The sequence below is a fragment of the Sminthopsis crassicaudata genome, chromosome 1 (assembly GCF_048593235.1).
Source record: "Sminthopsis crassicaudata isolate SCR6 chromosome 1, ASM4859323v1, whole genome shotgun sequence".
Taxonomy (NCBI): domain Eukaryota; kingdom Metazoa; phylum Chordata; class Mammalia; order Dasyuromorphia; family Dasyuridae; genus Sminthopsis; species Sminthopsis crassicaudata.
Window position 1 is genome coordinate 754,134,339 of NC_133617.1, and position 16,812 is coordinate 754,151,150.

At 52.1% G+C, this 16,812-nt stretch overlaps 1 protein-coding gene across 6 annotated transcripts in view; it reads left to right on the forward strand.

Annotated features, from left to right (window-relative positions):
- The first annotated feature begins 1,372 nt into the window (after positions 1–1,372).
- MINDY4 (MINDY lysine 48 deubiquitinase 4) overlaps positions 1,373–16,812 on the forward strand; it is a 100,704-nt gene continuing 85,264 nt past the window's right edge. Inside the window, exons 1-4 of one of the 6 annotated variants that reach the window (XM_074284563.1) lie at positions 1,373–1,621; positions 5,182–5,301; positions 6,670–6,884; positions 11,684–11,942. In XM_074284563.1, the coding sequence (XP_074140664.1) occupies positions 1,505–1,621; positions 5,182–5,301; positions 6,670–6,884; positions 11,684–11,942 (711 nt within the window). In that variant the 5' untranslated portion in view covers positions 1,373–1,504. Of the gene's footprint in view, positions 1,622–5,181; positions 5,302–6,669; positions 6,885–7,404; positions 8,360–11,683; positions 11,943–16,812 lie in introns of those variants that run through there. The other 5 variants (XM_074284564.1, XM_074284565.1, XM_074284566.1 and 2 more) reach the window with 5 other exon arrangements.

Genomic DNA, 16,812 nt, shown 5'->3' on the forward strand with positions numbered 1-16,812 from the left:
CCAGATCTTTTACTGTGTCTTTCCAAAATCTTATCTCCTTCATTTGAGGCTGGGCTAGTTTTCTGGAGCCTTCTGGATCTTGCCTCTAGTCCTTTGTCTCTTCCAACTTTTGCCTCTAGCTCCCTCTGAATCCAGAGCCTCCAGCCAGCTTCAGCCTCTCCTCCTCCCAATGTCTCCAGCCAGCACAAAGGTAGAAGTGGGAATGAACCTTGTCTCCACCTCCAAAAGTGGGATTGTTGGTTTCTCTGAGCTTGTGAATCTCCCAAAGTTCCCCCCAGTCCTCCTGGCTCTGAATCTCCGGGAGCTTCCAGTGGGCTTGTCCATATTCTCTTCTAAAGGTGTGAAAGGTGTGAACTCTGAACTAGAGAGCGGTTAAGTGCCATGCCAAATTAGACAGCCGACTCAGCACCTGGTAAGAATCCTAACACAAAAAGAAGAGAGAATTCCTGGTTTTTTTCTCTGTGAAGTGAAATTCAGGCAAAGCCTGGTTAAGTGCTCATTTTCTGCATTAGTCTGGTTTAATCAAGGTTCTAGATGTTCTAAGGAAATCTTATAACTCACGGTTCATGGTTCCTATGCTGATCCTTCCTTAAATTAAGTGACCACTGGATCTGAAAATGATTAAATGGTGATGTCAAGATTCAATTTCAGTATCAGCAGTAAGTGCCTACTGTGTTCCCGGTGACAGGCTTAGTGCTGGGGAGACCAAGGACGGAGGGTCCCCATCTTCATGGAGCTTTTAGAGGAAGTCCAGGGGAGGAGTGTTTACAACCTGTACTTTCTTACAGAGATACAAAGTATAGACAAAGTAACTTCCAGAAAGCAGGAGTGTTTATAATCTGTACTTTCTTACAGAGATACAAAGTATAGACAAAGTATAGACAAAGTATAGACAAAGTTAACTTCCAAAACCCGGAGTGTTTACAAGTACCTTCTTATAGAAACACAAAATATAGACAAAGTAACTTCCAGAAAGCAGGAGTGTTTACAACATGTACTTTCTTACAGAGATACAAAGTGTAGACAAAGTAACGTCCAGAAAGGAGGAAGGAGAGAGAGCTCTCTGAAACAGTCTCTTTAAGAAGCCAGCAAGAGAACAGGGCCAGGGGCCAGACACAGAGAAAGCTTTCGCTAGATTGGCCAGCCAAGAGAGCCTCCAGCAGCTGGGAGGGCTAGCCCGATGCCCGACGGGGCAGAACCGGCAGGAGGGCCCTCCTCCCCCGCCTCCGCTTCCTGCTCCTCCTCCTCCTCAGTTTTGTGCTCCTCCTCTTCTGCTTCCTCCCCTCCTCTCAGCCCTCCCCTGCCCTGAATGCCAAGGGGGGAGGGGAGGAGGAGGAGTTCCAGGCTGCCATGGTCTCCACGGCAACACTCCCAGGCCAAGCCAACCGACAATAGGCTGCTCCCTTTGGGCTGCTGCCCCTGCTGCTGCCCATCCGGTTTGAATCCCTCCTAACCCTGGATTCTAATGACCAGTGGGGGCAGGCTCTGTCTGAAGCGGTCGTGAATGTCTACTGCCAAGATCCGGGGGAGCCCACCCAAGCAGGCTGCAGGGCTAGGGATGGGCCCCCTCTTTGTGGAGGAGGTGGCGGCGTCTCTGGTCCGAGAATTTCTGCACAGAAAGGTACCGGAAGCACCCGGGGCGGGCCCCCAGCTCCCCAGCTCCCCGCACCTCCACGGAGTGGCGGGCTCCTGCCTGCGCCCTGGGAGCAGGCGGGGAGGGGGCCCGGGGTGAGGGGCTGGGGCTCCTGGGCAGGGAAGCCGGGATCCGGCCCTGGACATTCTGGAAGGCTTCCTGTAACTTCCTAAGGATGGCCCGGGAAGAGGCTCAACTACATCTCCCGAGAGCCCCTTCTCCAAACAGGGATTTCCTTCCTGTGAGGAGTCTTGGAGGGCCCGGCTCCCAGCCATGTGCAGCCCCTCTGCTGGGCCTCCTGGAGTCAGGAGCAGCCACATGGCAGCCCTTGTTTAAAGCCTCGCTCCTAAGAAGGGAAACTTCTGTCAGCCTCCGAGAGGAGAGAAGGCTGCGGCTTGCTCTGCCGGTTCCAAGGGACAGGAGATAGGCTGCTCTGTCTGGCTCGGAGTGGGGGGGGGGAGGCAGGATTCAGGAGGCTTCTCTGATGGCTCAGGTTGGGGGGGCAGCAAATAGGAGGCTGCTCCTCTGCCAGCTCCAGGGGGGCAGGATTTACAAGGCTGCTCCTTTGCCTGGCTTTGGGGAGGCAGGATGCAGACCCACACTGAGGCTAAGTTTGTCTGCTGGCCACTGATAGATAACAACAGTAAAAGCCCACAAAGCCTCAGTGTGTCAGGTTAGTAGAGGCTGCTGACAGCTGTCTAAGGAGGAAGCCCCCCAGCCTTCCCCCAAACCCAGCAAAGCGAGCAGGAGCTCTGCAGAATCTCCTGAGTTTTCTGGCTGAGCATCTCTGGGCTTCAGCCCCTTGGCTGCTACCTCCACATGGAGTGCTTGCTTCCCTGGGGTGTCCTTCATCAGCTCCCTGTCTTCTGGGGGGCCAAGCAGCATGTGGCCACCGAAATGGAAGGGGCTGGGGGGACCCAGGGCCAGCTCTGGGAGGAGCCTGACAGTCTGTGTCACATCAATGAGCATTTATGGCGAGCCTGCCATGTGCCAAGCAGAGTTTGGCTCTCCGGGCTCTGTTCTCAAAAGTTTCCACTGGGGGAGGAAAGCCTGCTGGTGGCAGGAAGATTCGGGCTTGGAGCCTATTCTGCAGAAGTAGGCTGTCCTGAGGCCTTAAGGCAGTGATGGAGCAGACAGGGTGCCGGCCGGGGAGTCCCAGGATATGCATCGGACTCCTGGCTCTACTAGGTATGAGCTGTGTGACCTTGGGCCATTGCAACGAGTCTGTCTCCTCATCTGCAGAATGACAAACGGCCTCAAAATCCTTTGATAAGCTGAAGACTGATCAGGGAGAGTGATCAGGATGATGGGGGATGTGTGTAAAAACATGTTATAGGCTGCATGGGTTGCAAGTTTGGACTATTTAGTGTTTTTTACAGATAGTTTTAATATTTTCCCCAGTTACAGGTAAAATCATTTTAAAATTTGTTTTTAAACTTCTGAGTTCCAGATTCTCTCCCTCCTCCCACCACTGAGAAAGATGCATGTGAACTTATGCAAGACATTTCTATAAACATGTCACTAAAGAAAACAAAGATTTCCCGTCACTCCCACCCATGAAAAATAAAATAAAAAAGAGAATGCTTCAATCTGTAGTCAGATACCATCAGTTCTTTCTCTGGGTATGGAAAGCATTTTTCACCATAAATGCTTCAGGGTGGTCGTGGATCACTGTACTGCTGAGAACAGCAAAGTCACTCACAGCTGAGCATCCCAGCACTTTGCTAAAAGTCACTCACAGCTGAGCATCCCAGCACTTTGCTATCACTTTGTCTGCAGGACATTGCATCAGCTCACTGAAATCTTTCCAGGGTTTTCTGAGTATCTTGCTCATCATTTCTTACAGAACAATTGCATTCCATCATAATGGCAGACCACCACTTACTCAGCCTTCCCCAGTTGGTGGGCATTCTTTCAATTTCCAATTCTTTACCCTGAAATAAATGCTGCTATATATAATTTTGCGCATATAGCTTCTTTTCCCTTTTTTTTAAAATAATAAAAGCTGCTACATATATATATATATATATATATATATATATATATATATATATATATATATATATATATATATATATCCTTTCCTTTTTTTTTTAAATAAAAGCTACTATATATAATTCCATGCATTTAGGTCCTTTTCCTTATTTTTTTTTTTAAAGAATGGTTTGGGATCCATGCCTCGTACTGGTATTGTTAGAAGGTTATGCACAATCCCTTAGGGGACAGCTCAGATCTTTAGGTCATTTCATTTGATCATATCAATTGGGGAATGGATCTTATAATTTGATTGTTCCTTATTTGACAAATGAAGCCTTCATCAGAGAAACTGGCTTCAAAATTCTCTCCATCATAACTCCTTTTTCCTGCCCATTTATTCTATTCTCTCCTTTGATTCTGTCCCTCTTCAAAAGTGCTCTGCTACTGACCACTCCCTTCTCCCATGTGCTCTCCCTTCTACCGTTCTTCCCTCTTCTTGTACCCTTTTCCTTTCCTATTTTCCTATAGGGTAAGATAGATTTCTATACCTATTATTTTTTCTTTGAGTCATTTCTGATGAGAGAAGGTTCATTCACTTCCCTACCCCTTCCTCTCTATTGTAAAAGCTTTCTCTTGCCTCTTTTGTGGCAATTTACATTAAGCTATTTAATCTTGAGGAAGGCCTGCTTTTTAATCATTTTTGCTTGTTTGAAAGGCTCCTAATGTTCAGCTCAGTCTACATTTGTTCTGTTTTCATCTGTTATTTTGTGAGAAGAAATAGGATCCAAACTCAAAAGATTCAGGGAAGCAAATTTCAGCTTTATAGGATTCAATGTCTCTTTCCAAAAGTATCAAATCTCGTGCTTAAAAAATTTAAATGATGGCTCCCTCCTTCTCAACAATGAGAACCATTCAGCAATGGAATGAGCTGCCTTCACAGGTTGTGAGCACCCCAGCAATGAAATTCTCTCCTCCTTCTCTTCCTTCCTCCCTTCTTTTTCTCCTTCCCTGCTCCCTCCCCACATTTTCTCTCTGTCTCTGATGTCTTCAATGTCCCTTCCACTCTGTACACACTACAAAAGGTCACTGCTATGGTGGCATTGCTCTCTAAGCAGAAAGGATTGATGAGGGACTTGGGTGGGGAATGTCACTCAGAAGGTGGAGGTGGGGACAGGGAGAAGGGTTATCAACCTTATGAGGCTCCCGGCATAATAAATAAAGTGCTGACCCCACACAAGGCCATTTTACTGGGGTTGAGGGCATCTGACATCTGCCCCAGGTGCTAGAGTGAGAGCCCCTGGAACAAGGGGGAAGGACTGCAGGTCTAGGTCAGGTGGAGGGCCAGAGCCCAGCTCCGAGTTCAGACCTTCTCTGACCATGAACGCTGCATGATCACATGTCTGGTAAGTAAGTGCTGATGTCTCTGCTGCTGCCAAGCCCCTTGGGAGCTTCTCCTTCCAGGTGTCCGGGCCAGTGTGGGTGCCCCAACAACCTCTAGGAAGGAAGTAGTACTGGACATGGTAGAGTGGGCTGAAGAGCTCGATCGACCAAATGTTTCCCACTTCTTCCAGGGTTTAAAAAAAACAAGCCTTGTCTTGGACCAAGAACATCCTCGAGGTGAATACAGCATAAACAACAGAAATGAGCTGCGCAAAGTTCTGCACCTAGAAATGCTTTATAAGGAAAACAAGGTGGGTGACTTTAAGGGGACAGAAAGTTGGGGGGTGGCAAGTGCAGGAGTGGGGGCTGGCAGCAAGATGCCCAAGGCTGCTGACCCAAGCAGTCTCCTGCTGAGAAGGGAGAGGTGCCCCCTCTGGGGGCCGTTTCTCATACTCTCATTCTGGCCCAGCCCAGCACCCTCAGGCTCTCTCCTTTCCCCACAAGATGATTTTTCATCACCGATGGTCAATTCTTCCCAGATGGGCCATTTTTGACTCTTCTCTTCTAAGGAAAAGTGCCTCGGCTCCCTTTCCACAATCTTGTCACCTTCCACAATCTCTATGACAAGGAGCCTTGTCCAAATGTCAAAATTCTATACATACCTTAAGATCAGTCAACCAATCATTCAGTCGACAAACATTTCCTAAGCACTGAGGCTATGCTAGACGTTGGGACATGAAAACAAAAGGGAAATATTCCTTGCTCTTGGGAGCAGACACGAGATTTATGTTCCACTGAAAGAATCTGTGTGCACAGGTCAGGAAATCAGAGAGAGACTTACCTGGTAATTTCCTGCAAGGGGAGGAATCAGAGGAGGCCTCCCTTAGGAGGGAGCTTGGGAGTTGTGGGAAATTCCAAGAGGGGAAGTTGAGGAAATGCTTTTAAAGGGAATGTCATGTTCTGGGCACAGACAGTTAAGCAGGTGCTAGAGCTGTGAAGATGAGTGGGTTCATGAGATCATCTATCCAGAAACAGAACTCCCGAAGCCAGTCTCCTCATTTGACAGATGAGGAAACTGAGGCTGAGAGAAAAGAAGTGTCTTGCCCAGGATCCCAAGGCTAGTATGTATCTGAACTCCAAGTTCAAAGTTCAAGTTTGTCTTATGTCCTGCAGGCAAGAGGAAGTGTCTAAAACCTTATAGGCAGGAGCGTGTTATGATTGTGAATAACCATCTGGGAATCAGTTATCAGTCTGGACATTTTTCCCTTTTCCTTCTGTGGATTTCAAATTATGTGGAATAAAATGGTCAGGTTTGGGTCTACAATGCAGGGTATGGGACTCCTAATTTTTTGTCTTTGACAATAGGAGGAGAAGATCCTAGAAGGGCCCTCAGGGGCCGTGCAAAGCACTTCTTCATTTGAGGTACGAATTGTCCAGGGGCCGAGGCCACACATGAAAGAGATGGCAGTTAACACTCAGACAAGGCCCTTCGGTCTCTCACCCACCCCTCCACTCCCCCACGTACTTGCCATCAGATAAAGGGTTCTTTCTTCAACTGGGAAAAGATTTAAACTGGAAAAATTCAAAGATAACGATGTTTAGCAAAAAGGTCTTAGGAACACCTGACTTTGTAAAACTTGAAGCAATTCAAAGTTAACCTTTTTTTCTCCCAATAACAGGTAAAGAAAAATCCTCTGAAAACAAGCCTCGAAATCATTACAAGTTACTTTTTGGATCATTTTGGAAAGAACAGTTACAATTTAATACAAGAAACACCACTTTCTATTGTTTCAGCTTCCAAGATGTATAACAAACTCCCTTTGAAATGCTCTGAGAATTCTGCAGTGAATAATAATAATTCGAGTGAGGTTTCAGATGACGATGGAAAGACCAGGTACCACCTTGCATTGGTTCTAATGGCCCAGATTTAGCACCAACGCCCGCAGTCTGGTAAATGCTTTTCTGACCCACACTCGGCCTTAACTTAGAAGTGTCTGGGGGTGAAATAGCGACCCCCAAAGTTTTATTCATTCCTGGCTTTGGTTAAGCATGCTCAAGCATCCTTCCTTTCTGAAGAGGAGAAAGATTGGCGCAGCACCTACTAAGCGGTACAGCACGTACTAAGGGGTACAGCACCTACTATGCGCCAGGCGCTGGGCTGAGTGCTTTGTCCATATTCATATGCAGAAGGACGCCCCCAAGTTTGAAATTTAGAGATTAAAAGGGGGTCTCTGGGGATCCTAGGAGGAGCCATAGGCGGACATGTTGGAGGGGCCGCCATTTAGTGTCAGGCTTTATTGCCTTGGAGAATGTCCAGCTTTCTACACCGAACGGGGCTCCCTTGTACCGACTGGAGCTTCCCTACCTTCCTAAAGGGGGCGCAATGGGGCGTGGGAGGCCTCCACTGAACGGGCCCCAGCGGGCCCAAGGGCGGGCGCCCGGACGTGTGGGGCTTCTCTCGCTTTCCCTGAGGGGCGCGGGTGAGGGGCGCAGAGTCGCCGGCAGGGGCGGATATCCGTGGTCTGTGTCCTCAGCCCCTCACAGCCCCGCGGCAGGGAGCTGGCATGTCCGGCAGGGGCTGCAGCCCCGGGAGCAGTAGGCCCCGAAGATGGGGGCTGGGCGCCGAAAGAGCCCTCAAAGCCGGGTACGAGACGAGACAAGCCCGCAAAGGGGCAGCCGCCTCCATGCGCCCGCTGGCACCGCCGGGCAGGAGCCTCCGCGGGAGCGCAGCCACTGCCGGGCACCCCGGGGGCTCACGGAGGGCGTGGGTTCGGCTGCGTCCCAGAGATATGGGGGCGGGGACTCGCGGGGCGGGACTGTGGAGGAGAGCGGGAGCCGCCATGGCCTTAAAGGCTCGATCCTTGACGCATGTGCAGTGGGGGAGGGCCAAGCACCCCGGTCCCGCAGCGCAGGTGCAGTAGGGACTGGCGAGGCTCGGGGGCGAGACTTCCCTCCGGGCCCCTTGGCGCATGGGCAGTGGGGGTGGGCGAGGCTCCCGAGGGTCCTCGGCGTATGTCCGTCGGGCCGCTGCAGGGGCTCTGTGCTGGCGCATGTGCAGAGAGGTGCCAGGCCTCGCTCTGGGGCCCGGCAGGCCGCTGCCCTGAACCACCGGTGGCTGCGAGGCCGGGCCCAATCCGCCTCGTCAGGGCCTCGGGCCCCGCTAGTCTGGGGCTGGCCCGCGGAGGGGCGCCAGGGCATGTCCTCGGCTGACGTCAGCCTGCCCCACATCGGACCGCAGGACCCCGAGCCTAGGATGGCCCGCGTCTGGGCCTCGATCCCGGCCCCGCTGCCGTTTCTGTCCACCCCGGGCCTCGAGTGGCCTCGGCCTCCCGAGGCCCCGCCCGCGGCCCGCCCACAGCCCCTGCCCAGGTAGAACAGCTGCCGGGGGTCCCCCAGAAGCAACCGCCGGCGCAGGGGGTTGGGAAGGAGGAAGAAGAGAGCGTCAGAGGCCCGCGCGCGGCCCTGCGGAAATGGGGGAAGGTCGGCCTGTGGGCCACCCGGCTCCGCCCCCCCCCCCAGGTCTCCTTCCTGCTCCGATCTTGGGGCACACGTTGGATGCATCATATCTCACCCACTAGGGATGGGGCGGCTTCCCTGAGGTCTCCTCACCGGTCTCCTTCCCAGTCACTGGCCACTCCCCTCTCCCTCTTCCCCATCACTGGTCACTCCCCTCTCCTACTTTGAGGTCATTCCCCCCTCTCAGTGGCCCCTCTCCCCTCCTCCCGTCTGTGGCCTTGCTCGGGGAGCTCTGGGGCTGTGGGCCAGACCTCCCGGGTCCTGAGGGAAGAGGCTGTTCAGGCTCTGCTAAGGAGGTGCTTTACAGAGGGTCCCCCGGAGCCTGCAGCCGGCCCGGGTCGGAGCTGTTCAGTTTTCGGTCTCATGGTTTTCTTGGCCAGGATCAGTATCGTGCTGTCAGGGCCCAGCTCCGATCCCTTCTTCTGAGGGAGCTCTTTGGGTTCTTTGATTCCCCCTGCTCTAAATATACCCAGGATGCTCCTGGCCATTCGCATGTTTTGTTCTTTGGAGAGGCAGTTCCTCAGAAATGGCCGCAGGGCCCAGCAGGGACTGACTTTGAGGGGCAGAGCTCCGAGAATGGGTAGCAGGAGGGGAGGCTTTATGCCCACTTGGCCCCCACTTTGATCCTTGCAGGGGGACCTCCTGGCCTTTCTTGCATAGGAGACAGGGTGGGCCAGAATGGATGCCATCTGTATTACACCACTGCCCCATAACCTCATCCCCCTTGGCACCTTTTCTGGCATGGGTGAGAGACAGCCCACCACTCTTCCTCCTTGTGCCATCTTCTACATCTTGGGAAGAAAGGCGGGCACAGATCTCTGATCACAAATGATGGGCATCTATATAGAAAAGTGTGGGCAAAAAAAAAATGCAGGCAGAATTAAAATTGCTTAATCCATGAGAGCACATGGGAAAAGCACAGAGAGGGGATCCTGGGCCCCCTGGTAACCAGGCTTGACAGACACAAATAGAGAGAACCCTTGTAGAGGGACAGGTCACCCCACACCGAGGTTAGGGCCAGCGGCAGCATGCAGAATGCTGTAAGTAGGATGAGGAGCAGGTCAGGGCCCTGACAGGCCCAGAGCAGAGAGAAGCTCATTCAGGGATGTGTTTGTGAAGGAGAAAGCAAGGGAGCTTCTGCCTGGCACCCAGTGTCAACACTGAGTGAGTGTTGAGCTTTATAGCTTCAGTTCTTAATGACTTCCAGGGCTCACTGATCCAGATAGCCTAGAAAAGAATTGTGGGATTGATTGAGAGCAGGAAGGGCTGGTAGAAATGCAGCCAGTCTCACTTATTTAAAATCCTTTTTGAAATCTGAGGCATGTGGTGAGAGCAAGCTTGAAAGGTAAGCCCAGAACTGAAGGCACAGAGGATACTGCCAAGTGCCCCTCTCAGGTCAAGCCAAGTTTCAGAGGGTCATGGTATTATGGGATTCAGGGCAGAGGGAGCTGGGAATGACCTAATCAAAAGTCCCTAATGTTTAAAGTTGTGGAAACATCCATAGAGCTAGAGCAGGGGGCCTTTACCCAAGATCTTATATCAAAGTCAGGATTTGAACCCCCTGAGCCTTCTGACATTCAGTTATCTCTAATCTGCCCAGGTACTTGTAAATTGGATGAAATGATTAGAATTTTGTCTCCATTAGGGCTCTGTAATTATCCAAGGCAAGGAGATCATTTTCAAAGACAAGGTCTAATCAAGATCTTGACAATCTCTGACACTAAGGTCAGTCCTAGAGAGAGCCACCGCCATCGTGTGCCCGGCCTTTTTCCCTCCAACTATCCCTCCCCCACAGTGGATAGCCAAATGACAGAACCCACTACTAGCAGATTATTACACCAAATGACTAATATAGTGCGAATTGTGCTTCAAAGCTATGCACTTCAGCACTCAGTGTGTTTTGGGACGCTACTTTGGGAAGACTGCCTTGCCCATTTGAGTCGTGCATAGGGTAAAACCCTGGACCTGGGAGCTCCAGGCAGTTACTGCAGCCTGAGGTGTGCCCATGATGAAGTGGCACTTTGTCTGACACTCCGGACTTCCTTTTGTCTTGGGAAGGATTGTCTTGTTTGTTGGTTTGCGATGGTCCCTTAAAAATGGTACTTGAGATAGAAAACCAAATCCAAGATTTGAGAGTGAGTTTATGCCTTCCTAGGAATTGTGTACTGGAAGATTAGGGTCCTAACGGGACCCTCGGCAGCACATATGGGAGGGCCTGGGCCCCCTTCTCTCCTCCCTCCCTGGCACATAATAAATGTTGGATTAAATTGTCGGAACGGGGAGGGCAGGAGAGGGACTACAAATGGTTGGGGGGGGGGTTGTCTTTGAGTAAGGGGACTGGGTTCTGAGCCCTGTCTATCTGCTTCTCCAGCACGGATGCTGCTTGCTGTTTAGAACAGAAAGGATGAGTTTTAGAAGTTTGAGCTTTCTGGAGGCCACAGACCGCGGTGCAGCTTTTATCTATCAGCCCTTACGTGGCAATCACATTAAAAACCACAGTTGCATGGAAAATGCCATAGGAAAAACCGTTTTTTGAATACCAAATAAAAGTATTTACCATGTGGGGTTACCGTCTGTCTGGGATAAAGAGTGGAGAGCCCTGGGCAGTCTCGAATCCTGGGGGCAACCTTGGATGCCAGGGACAGTTCAAAAAGCCACAGATTCACATCATCCGCATCGTATCGTATTCTTCCATCTCCCAATGCCATTGAATCCAGGTGGCCAGTGCACCCCGTGGTTTTGACCCTCTGGAATACAGACTGCTGCGGGCAGACAGACGAGATGATAAATTCCGTTCTCCGACCTCTGCCTTTGCCATGGCGTGCTGATCCTAATGAGTTATTTTTCTTTGATTTTCAAATGACAGTCCAGCACATTATTTCTATTATGACTGGCTAATGTGAATGGAAATAAGATTCTGTGAAAGTACGAGAGAAAACCTGGTACTTTAGCTTTTCCTAAATCCGTGCCAGTTATCAGTGTGACGCGCCCTAAAACACTAAGAGCGAGCTGCCTTGCTTAAGGGACTCCACCCCCCATGACAAATGACAAGACAGCCTCGAAAGCGGTTTTGGTCAGTTGGTGGATGGCATAGTTCCCCGGGGGGGGGGTTGTGATCAGTAATGTGTGAGTGCTCAGGACTGGGATATACTCTTAATGCCCACCTCTTCTCTCCAGTAGGCATGATGAATGTGATGGTGACACACTCGGTAACACCACGTCCCCAAAGAGACCGCCACACAAAAACAAGACCTCCAAGTCTGTCGTAGGAGATGGCAATGGGTCGCCACCGCTCCGGAAGGAGACCATGTCAAGCAGTGTGGAGAACCCTAAAATGGCAGAGTCTTCAGAAGGGAAGAAGATGGCAGAAGGGAGACTCAAGTCTGGCCTCTTGGCCAGAGGAATATTGTCGGGGCCCATCGCCAACTCACAAGAGGTGGTTATGAATATTATTGTTTGGAGGAGGAAGAGGAGGGTGGTGGTAGTGGAGGTGATGGTGGTGGTGAGGATGATGATGGCGGTGATGGTGATGATGATGGCGGTGATGGTGATGAGGATGATGGTGAAAGGTCTAGGGGGGAACATAAGGAAACCTAGGTGTAGACTTGGCTCCACTTGCACCTGCTCTCTGATCTTGTGACCTTTCCTTGCTGCTTTAGAGAAAGGGGAGTGGGCCTGCTAAGTGCTGCAATCTGATTACACACCCCGCTGAGCTCTCCCCATCCTCCCTGGGCGCTCTGGGCCGGGTTACAGCAGAGGCGGCTTCATCCAGGAGCTCAAAGTCTGGGCAGTAAAACATTTCTCCTAGTCATGGGAGGGGTGGGCCTTTATGTCTCCTAGGAAAGCAGCTTTTTAACATGACTGCTGTTTTATGATCTTCTTTAAAATGATCTCTGAGGGGCAGCTAGATGGTGCAGTGGATAAAGCACCAGACCTGAAGTCAGAAGGACCTGAGTTCAAATCTAGTCCCATTTCCTAGCTGTGTGACCCTGGGCAAGTCACTTAACCCCAATTGTCTCTGCAAAAACAAAAAAGAAAAAAAAATGATCTCTGAGTGGGTCACCAGACCGGTGCCTGTCGGGGTCTTTGCTTGGCCATTCTCCTCTGGGCAGCGAGGGGCTAGCGAGGAGGTCATTGAGGGCTAGAGGACGCCGAGCTCCTCCTTCCCCACCTGGGTTCCAGATCCCCTCTCCATCCCCACTGCATGGACCCCTGCTTCTCTGGGCCTGCATTTCCTCATTTTTTAGGAGGAATCAGAGATCGCTCAGACCCATTTTGTCTCTGATGCTCAAGGAACCCATGATTTCATTTATCTGGGAGTGTCTGCTGTGGGAACTCATCCCTTATGCAGCTCCACACACTTGTCTACTCCTGCTGCCTCGTGGTCATAGGGTTAATTGTGAAGACACTGAAGTGACCCATCCAGGATCCTGTAGCTCATCTTCACCAGGTCGTGCTGCCCCTTCCCTTGTGGGGCTGCATTCGTAGATTGATGCACCCAGATTCAGAGATTGCACCCAGATTCAGGGAGATCGCACCCAGATTCAGAGAGATTGAATCCAGATTCAGGGAGATCACACCCAGATTCAGGGAGATTACACCCAGATTCAGGGAGATCACACCCAGATTCAGGGAGGCTGCACCCAGATTCAGGAAGATTACACCCAGATTCAGGGAGATCACCCCCAGATTCAGGGAGATCACATCCAGATTCAGGGAGGCTGCACCCAGATTCAGGGAGATTATGCCCAGATTCAGGGAGATCACACCCAGATTCAGGGAGATTACACCCAGATTCAGGGAGGCTGCACCCAGATTCAGGAAGATTACACCCAGATTCAGGGAGATCACCCCCAGATTCAGGGAGATCACATCCAGATTCAGGGAGGCTGCACCCAGATTCAGGGAGATTATGCCCAGATTCAGGGAGATCACACCCAGATTCAGGGAGATTACACCCAGATTCAGGGAGATCACACCTAGATTCAGGGAGGCTGCACCCAGATTCAGGGAGGCTGCACCCAGATTCAGGAAGATTACACCCAGATTCAGGGAGATCACACCCAGATTCAGGGCGATCACACCCAGATTCAGGGAGGCTGCACCCAGATTCAGGAAGATTACACCCAGATTCAGGGAGATCACACCCAGATTCAGGGAGATTACACCCAGATTCAGGGAGATCACACCCAGATTCAGAGAGATTGAATCCAGATTCAGAGAAGCCACACCCAGATTCAGGGAGGCTGCACCTAGATTCAGAAAGGCCACACCCAGATTCAGGGAGATTACACCCAGATTCAGGAAGATCACACCCAGATTCAGGGAGATTACACCCAGATTCAGGGAGATTACACCCAGATTCAGGGAGATTACACCCCGATTCAGGGAGATCACACCCAGATTCAGGGAGGCTGCACCCAGATTCAGGGAGGCTGCACCCAGATTCAGGGAGATTATGCCCAGATTCAGGGAGATCACACCCAGATTCAGGGAGATTACACCCAGATTCAGGGAGATCACACCCAGATTCAGGAAGATTACACCCAGATTCAGGGAGATCACACCCAGATTCAGGGAGATCACATCCAGATTCAGAGAAGTCACACCCAGATTCAGGGAGGCTGCACCTAGATTCAGGAAGATTACGCCCAGATTCAGGAAGATTACACCCAGATTCAGAGAGATCACACCCAGATTCAGGGAGATCACATCCAGATTCAGGGAGGCTGCACCCAGATTCAGGAAGATTACACCCAGATTCAGGGAGATCACACCCAGATTCAGGGAGATCACATCCAGATTCAGGGAGGCCTAGATTTAGGGAGGCCCAGATTCAGTGAGATCACACCCAGATTCAGAGAGATCACATCCAGATTCAGGGAGGCTGCACCCAGATTCAGGGAGATCACACCCAGATTCAGGGAGGCTACACCCAGATTCAGGGAGATCACACCCAGATTCAGGGAGATCACACCCAGATTCAGGGAGGCTGCACCCAGATTCAGAGAGGCCGCACCCGGATTCAGGGAAGCTGTGCTGGGATTCAGGGAGGCCCAGATTTAGGGAGGCTGCACCCAGGCAGCAGAAGTCAGTCCTCTCCTCAGACACTGTCTCTCCCCCTAAAAGCCCCATTTTTCAGAGGGAACCTGACAAGCTATAATGTATTCGGACAAGGGTTGGACTGCTGGATGGGACTGAGTTTTTGCTTGGAATGAGAGGAAGAGGACGTACTGTTAGTGAGCGGCTGCAGCCTCCAGGGTGACACCGGGCATTTGGGAGTGTCTGGGAAGGCCTGGCAGGATCAGGGGAGGAGGTGTCCAGCTGCATGAGGCTGAGCGCAGCGTCATCAGGGCGGAGGTCAGCCAGGGGCCGTGGAGCGCCTGGCACTGGCTGGGAGCGGGGGTGCGGCTCCCACTGTCTCAGCAGATTTCCCGTGAGAGGATGCAGTGAGCTCAGCTGACCCTGAGGGGCAGAGGGGACAGTGGCCGAAGGGCTGCGCTTCGGCCCAGGAAGACGGGGCCAGATCTTGTGCTCACTGTGGGGTCACGTATTTAAAGCTGGCAGGACCTCTGAGGGCCACGTTTGGACCTGGAGGCAGGACAGACTGATATGTGGGTTTTCTTTCTGGGATTTAGGAAGCTTTGTGGAAGACGAGCCGAGCTCTTGGGGCCACCCCTGAGGGAAGACACAGACCATCCCGGGGAGGCAGGGTCCCATTTCCCAAACCCCTGGTGGCACCCCAGCTGAGACCCCACCTCAGGGCAGCCCAGGGGAAGGTTTCAACCTCGGGGAGGTCTCTGCGATGGCTGCTCCCGGCCCCTGGCACATGTTTTCCCATGCTCACACCTCTCCTCCATGTTTAATGGAGTGGGTATCCCTGGGCTCCCCTTCTCGGGTTACAGAGTGCAGGCGGGCATGGTAGGGAAGAAGCTGGCAGATGCCGCAGGGGCAAGGCCTGCACACAGGAGGGGGGGACATGCCCAGGGCCGGGAGGCCTGTTTTGAAGATTCAGCCTGTGGACAATAGTGGATCAAAGCTGCCCGTCACACAGACGGACAGCCGCGTGGTAACCCCACATCAGGCGAGTCCCACCATTCAGTGAGAGGCCTCGGGGTTACAGCTGTTTTCTGGTCGATTGTGATGGGATGAAGGGGGATGGACAAAACTGAGGGGATGAATGCTTTTTCTGGAGGCCGATTGTTCTGGTGCCCCCTCCCTCGCGCCCCTTTGTTCCCCTGCTCCCCACCTCTCCTGCCTGCCTGGTGTGGTTCGGGGGAAGGTCGGGTCGGGCCGGGCTCCCTCTCCGGCCTCTGCTAGTAGCAGAAGGGACACAAGGAGCAGGAGGCCAGCCGCCCAGCGTGCTAAAGACGGCTGGGTTTGGCCTGGAAGCCTGAAGCAAGTGACCTTTGGGGGCTCCGAATTTGGGGCCAAGCCCAAGAACAGGAAACTTTGTAAGGAGAGATAACAAGTCCTGCACTTGGCTCAATAAACAACTTCCAAGTGCAAAGAGATGGCAGAGAAATGACGGGACAAGAGTTTGCTTAAAAGAGATAGGGGGTTTCCATTGACCACGGGCTCGGTAGCGATCACGAAGGCAACGTGGCAGTGTCCCGCACCAAGATGGCCAGCTTGTGCTCAGTCCTGGGCATCACATTTTAGGAAGGTTGTTGAGACAGCAGGAAAAAGGTCAGAGGAGGATGGTCAGGATGGGACCCTCCAGGTCGGGGACCGGGTAAGAGAGAGGAGGAGGGTGTTGCGGCAGGAATGCTCTCTTCCCTTTTCAAGGGCCCTTTTGTGGAAATGGGATTCCCCTTGTTCTGTTGGCCCCGGAGGGCAGAGCTTGGGCCGTGGGGAGTTTGCAGGGGCAGTGTTGAGCAGAGACGGAAGGGAAACTCCAACAGCCCGGGCTCTCGTCAGGTAGAGGAGGCTGCCTTGGGGGGTCCTCCATGTTCTCGGACAAAGGCGAGGCAGCCGTTATTTTTTAAAGTCCCATTCTGTTTTATTCCCCTTCCCCCATCCATTGAGAAGACGAGAACAAGAACCAGTCCTTGCAGCTCCTTGTCCAGGTGCACGTTGAGCCAGTTAGTTTCTGAACTGCTGTTATTTGTACTTGGGGCAGTCCTCCTGTCTCGAGCGCCTGGTGCGGTGCCCAGCACTTGGGAGGTGCCAGAGAGCGACTCGTGCTTCCGAGATGGCAGCGGCTGGTGATTGTTGTTAATGCCTTAGCTGCCGGTCGTTACTCAGGTGACGCAGAGGGGAACCAGGTGGAGATTTACTCCGTGTGGTATTGGAGGGTGGCTGGC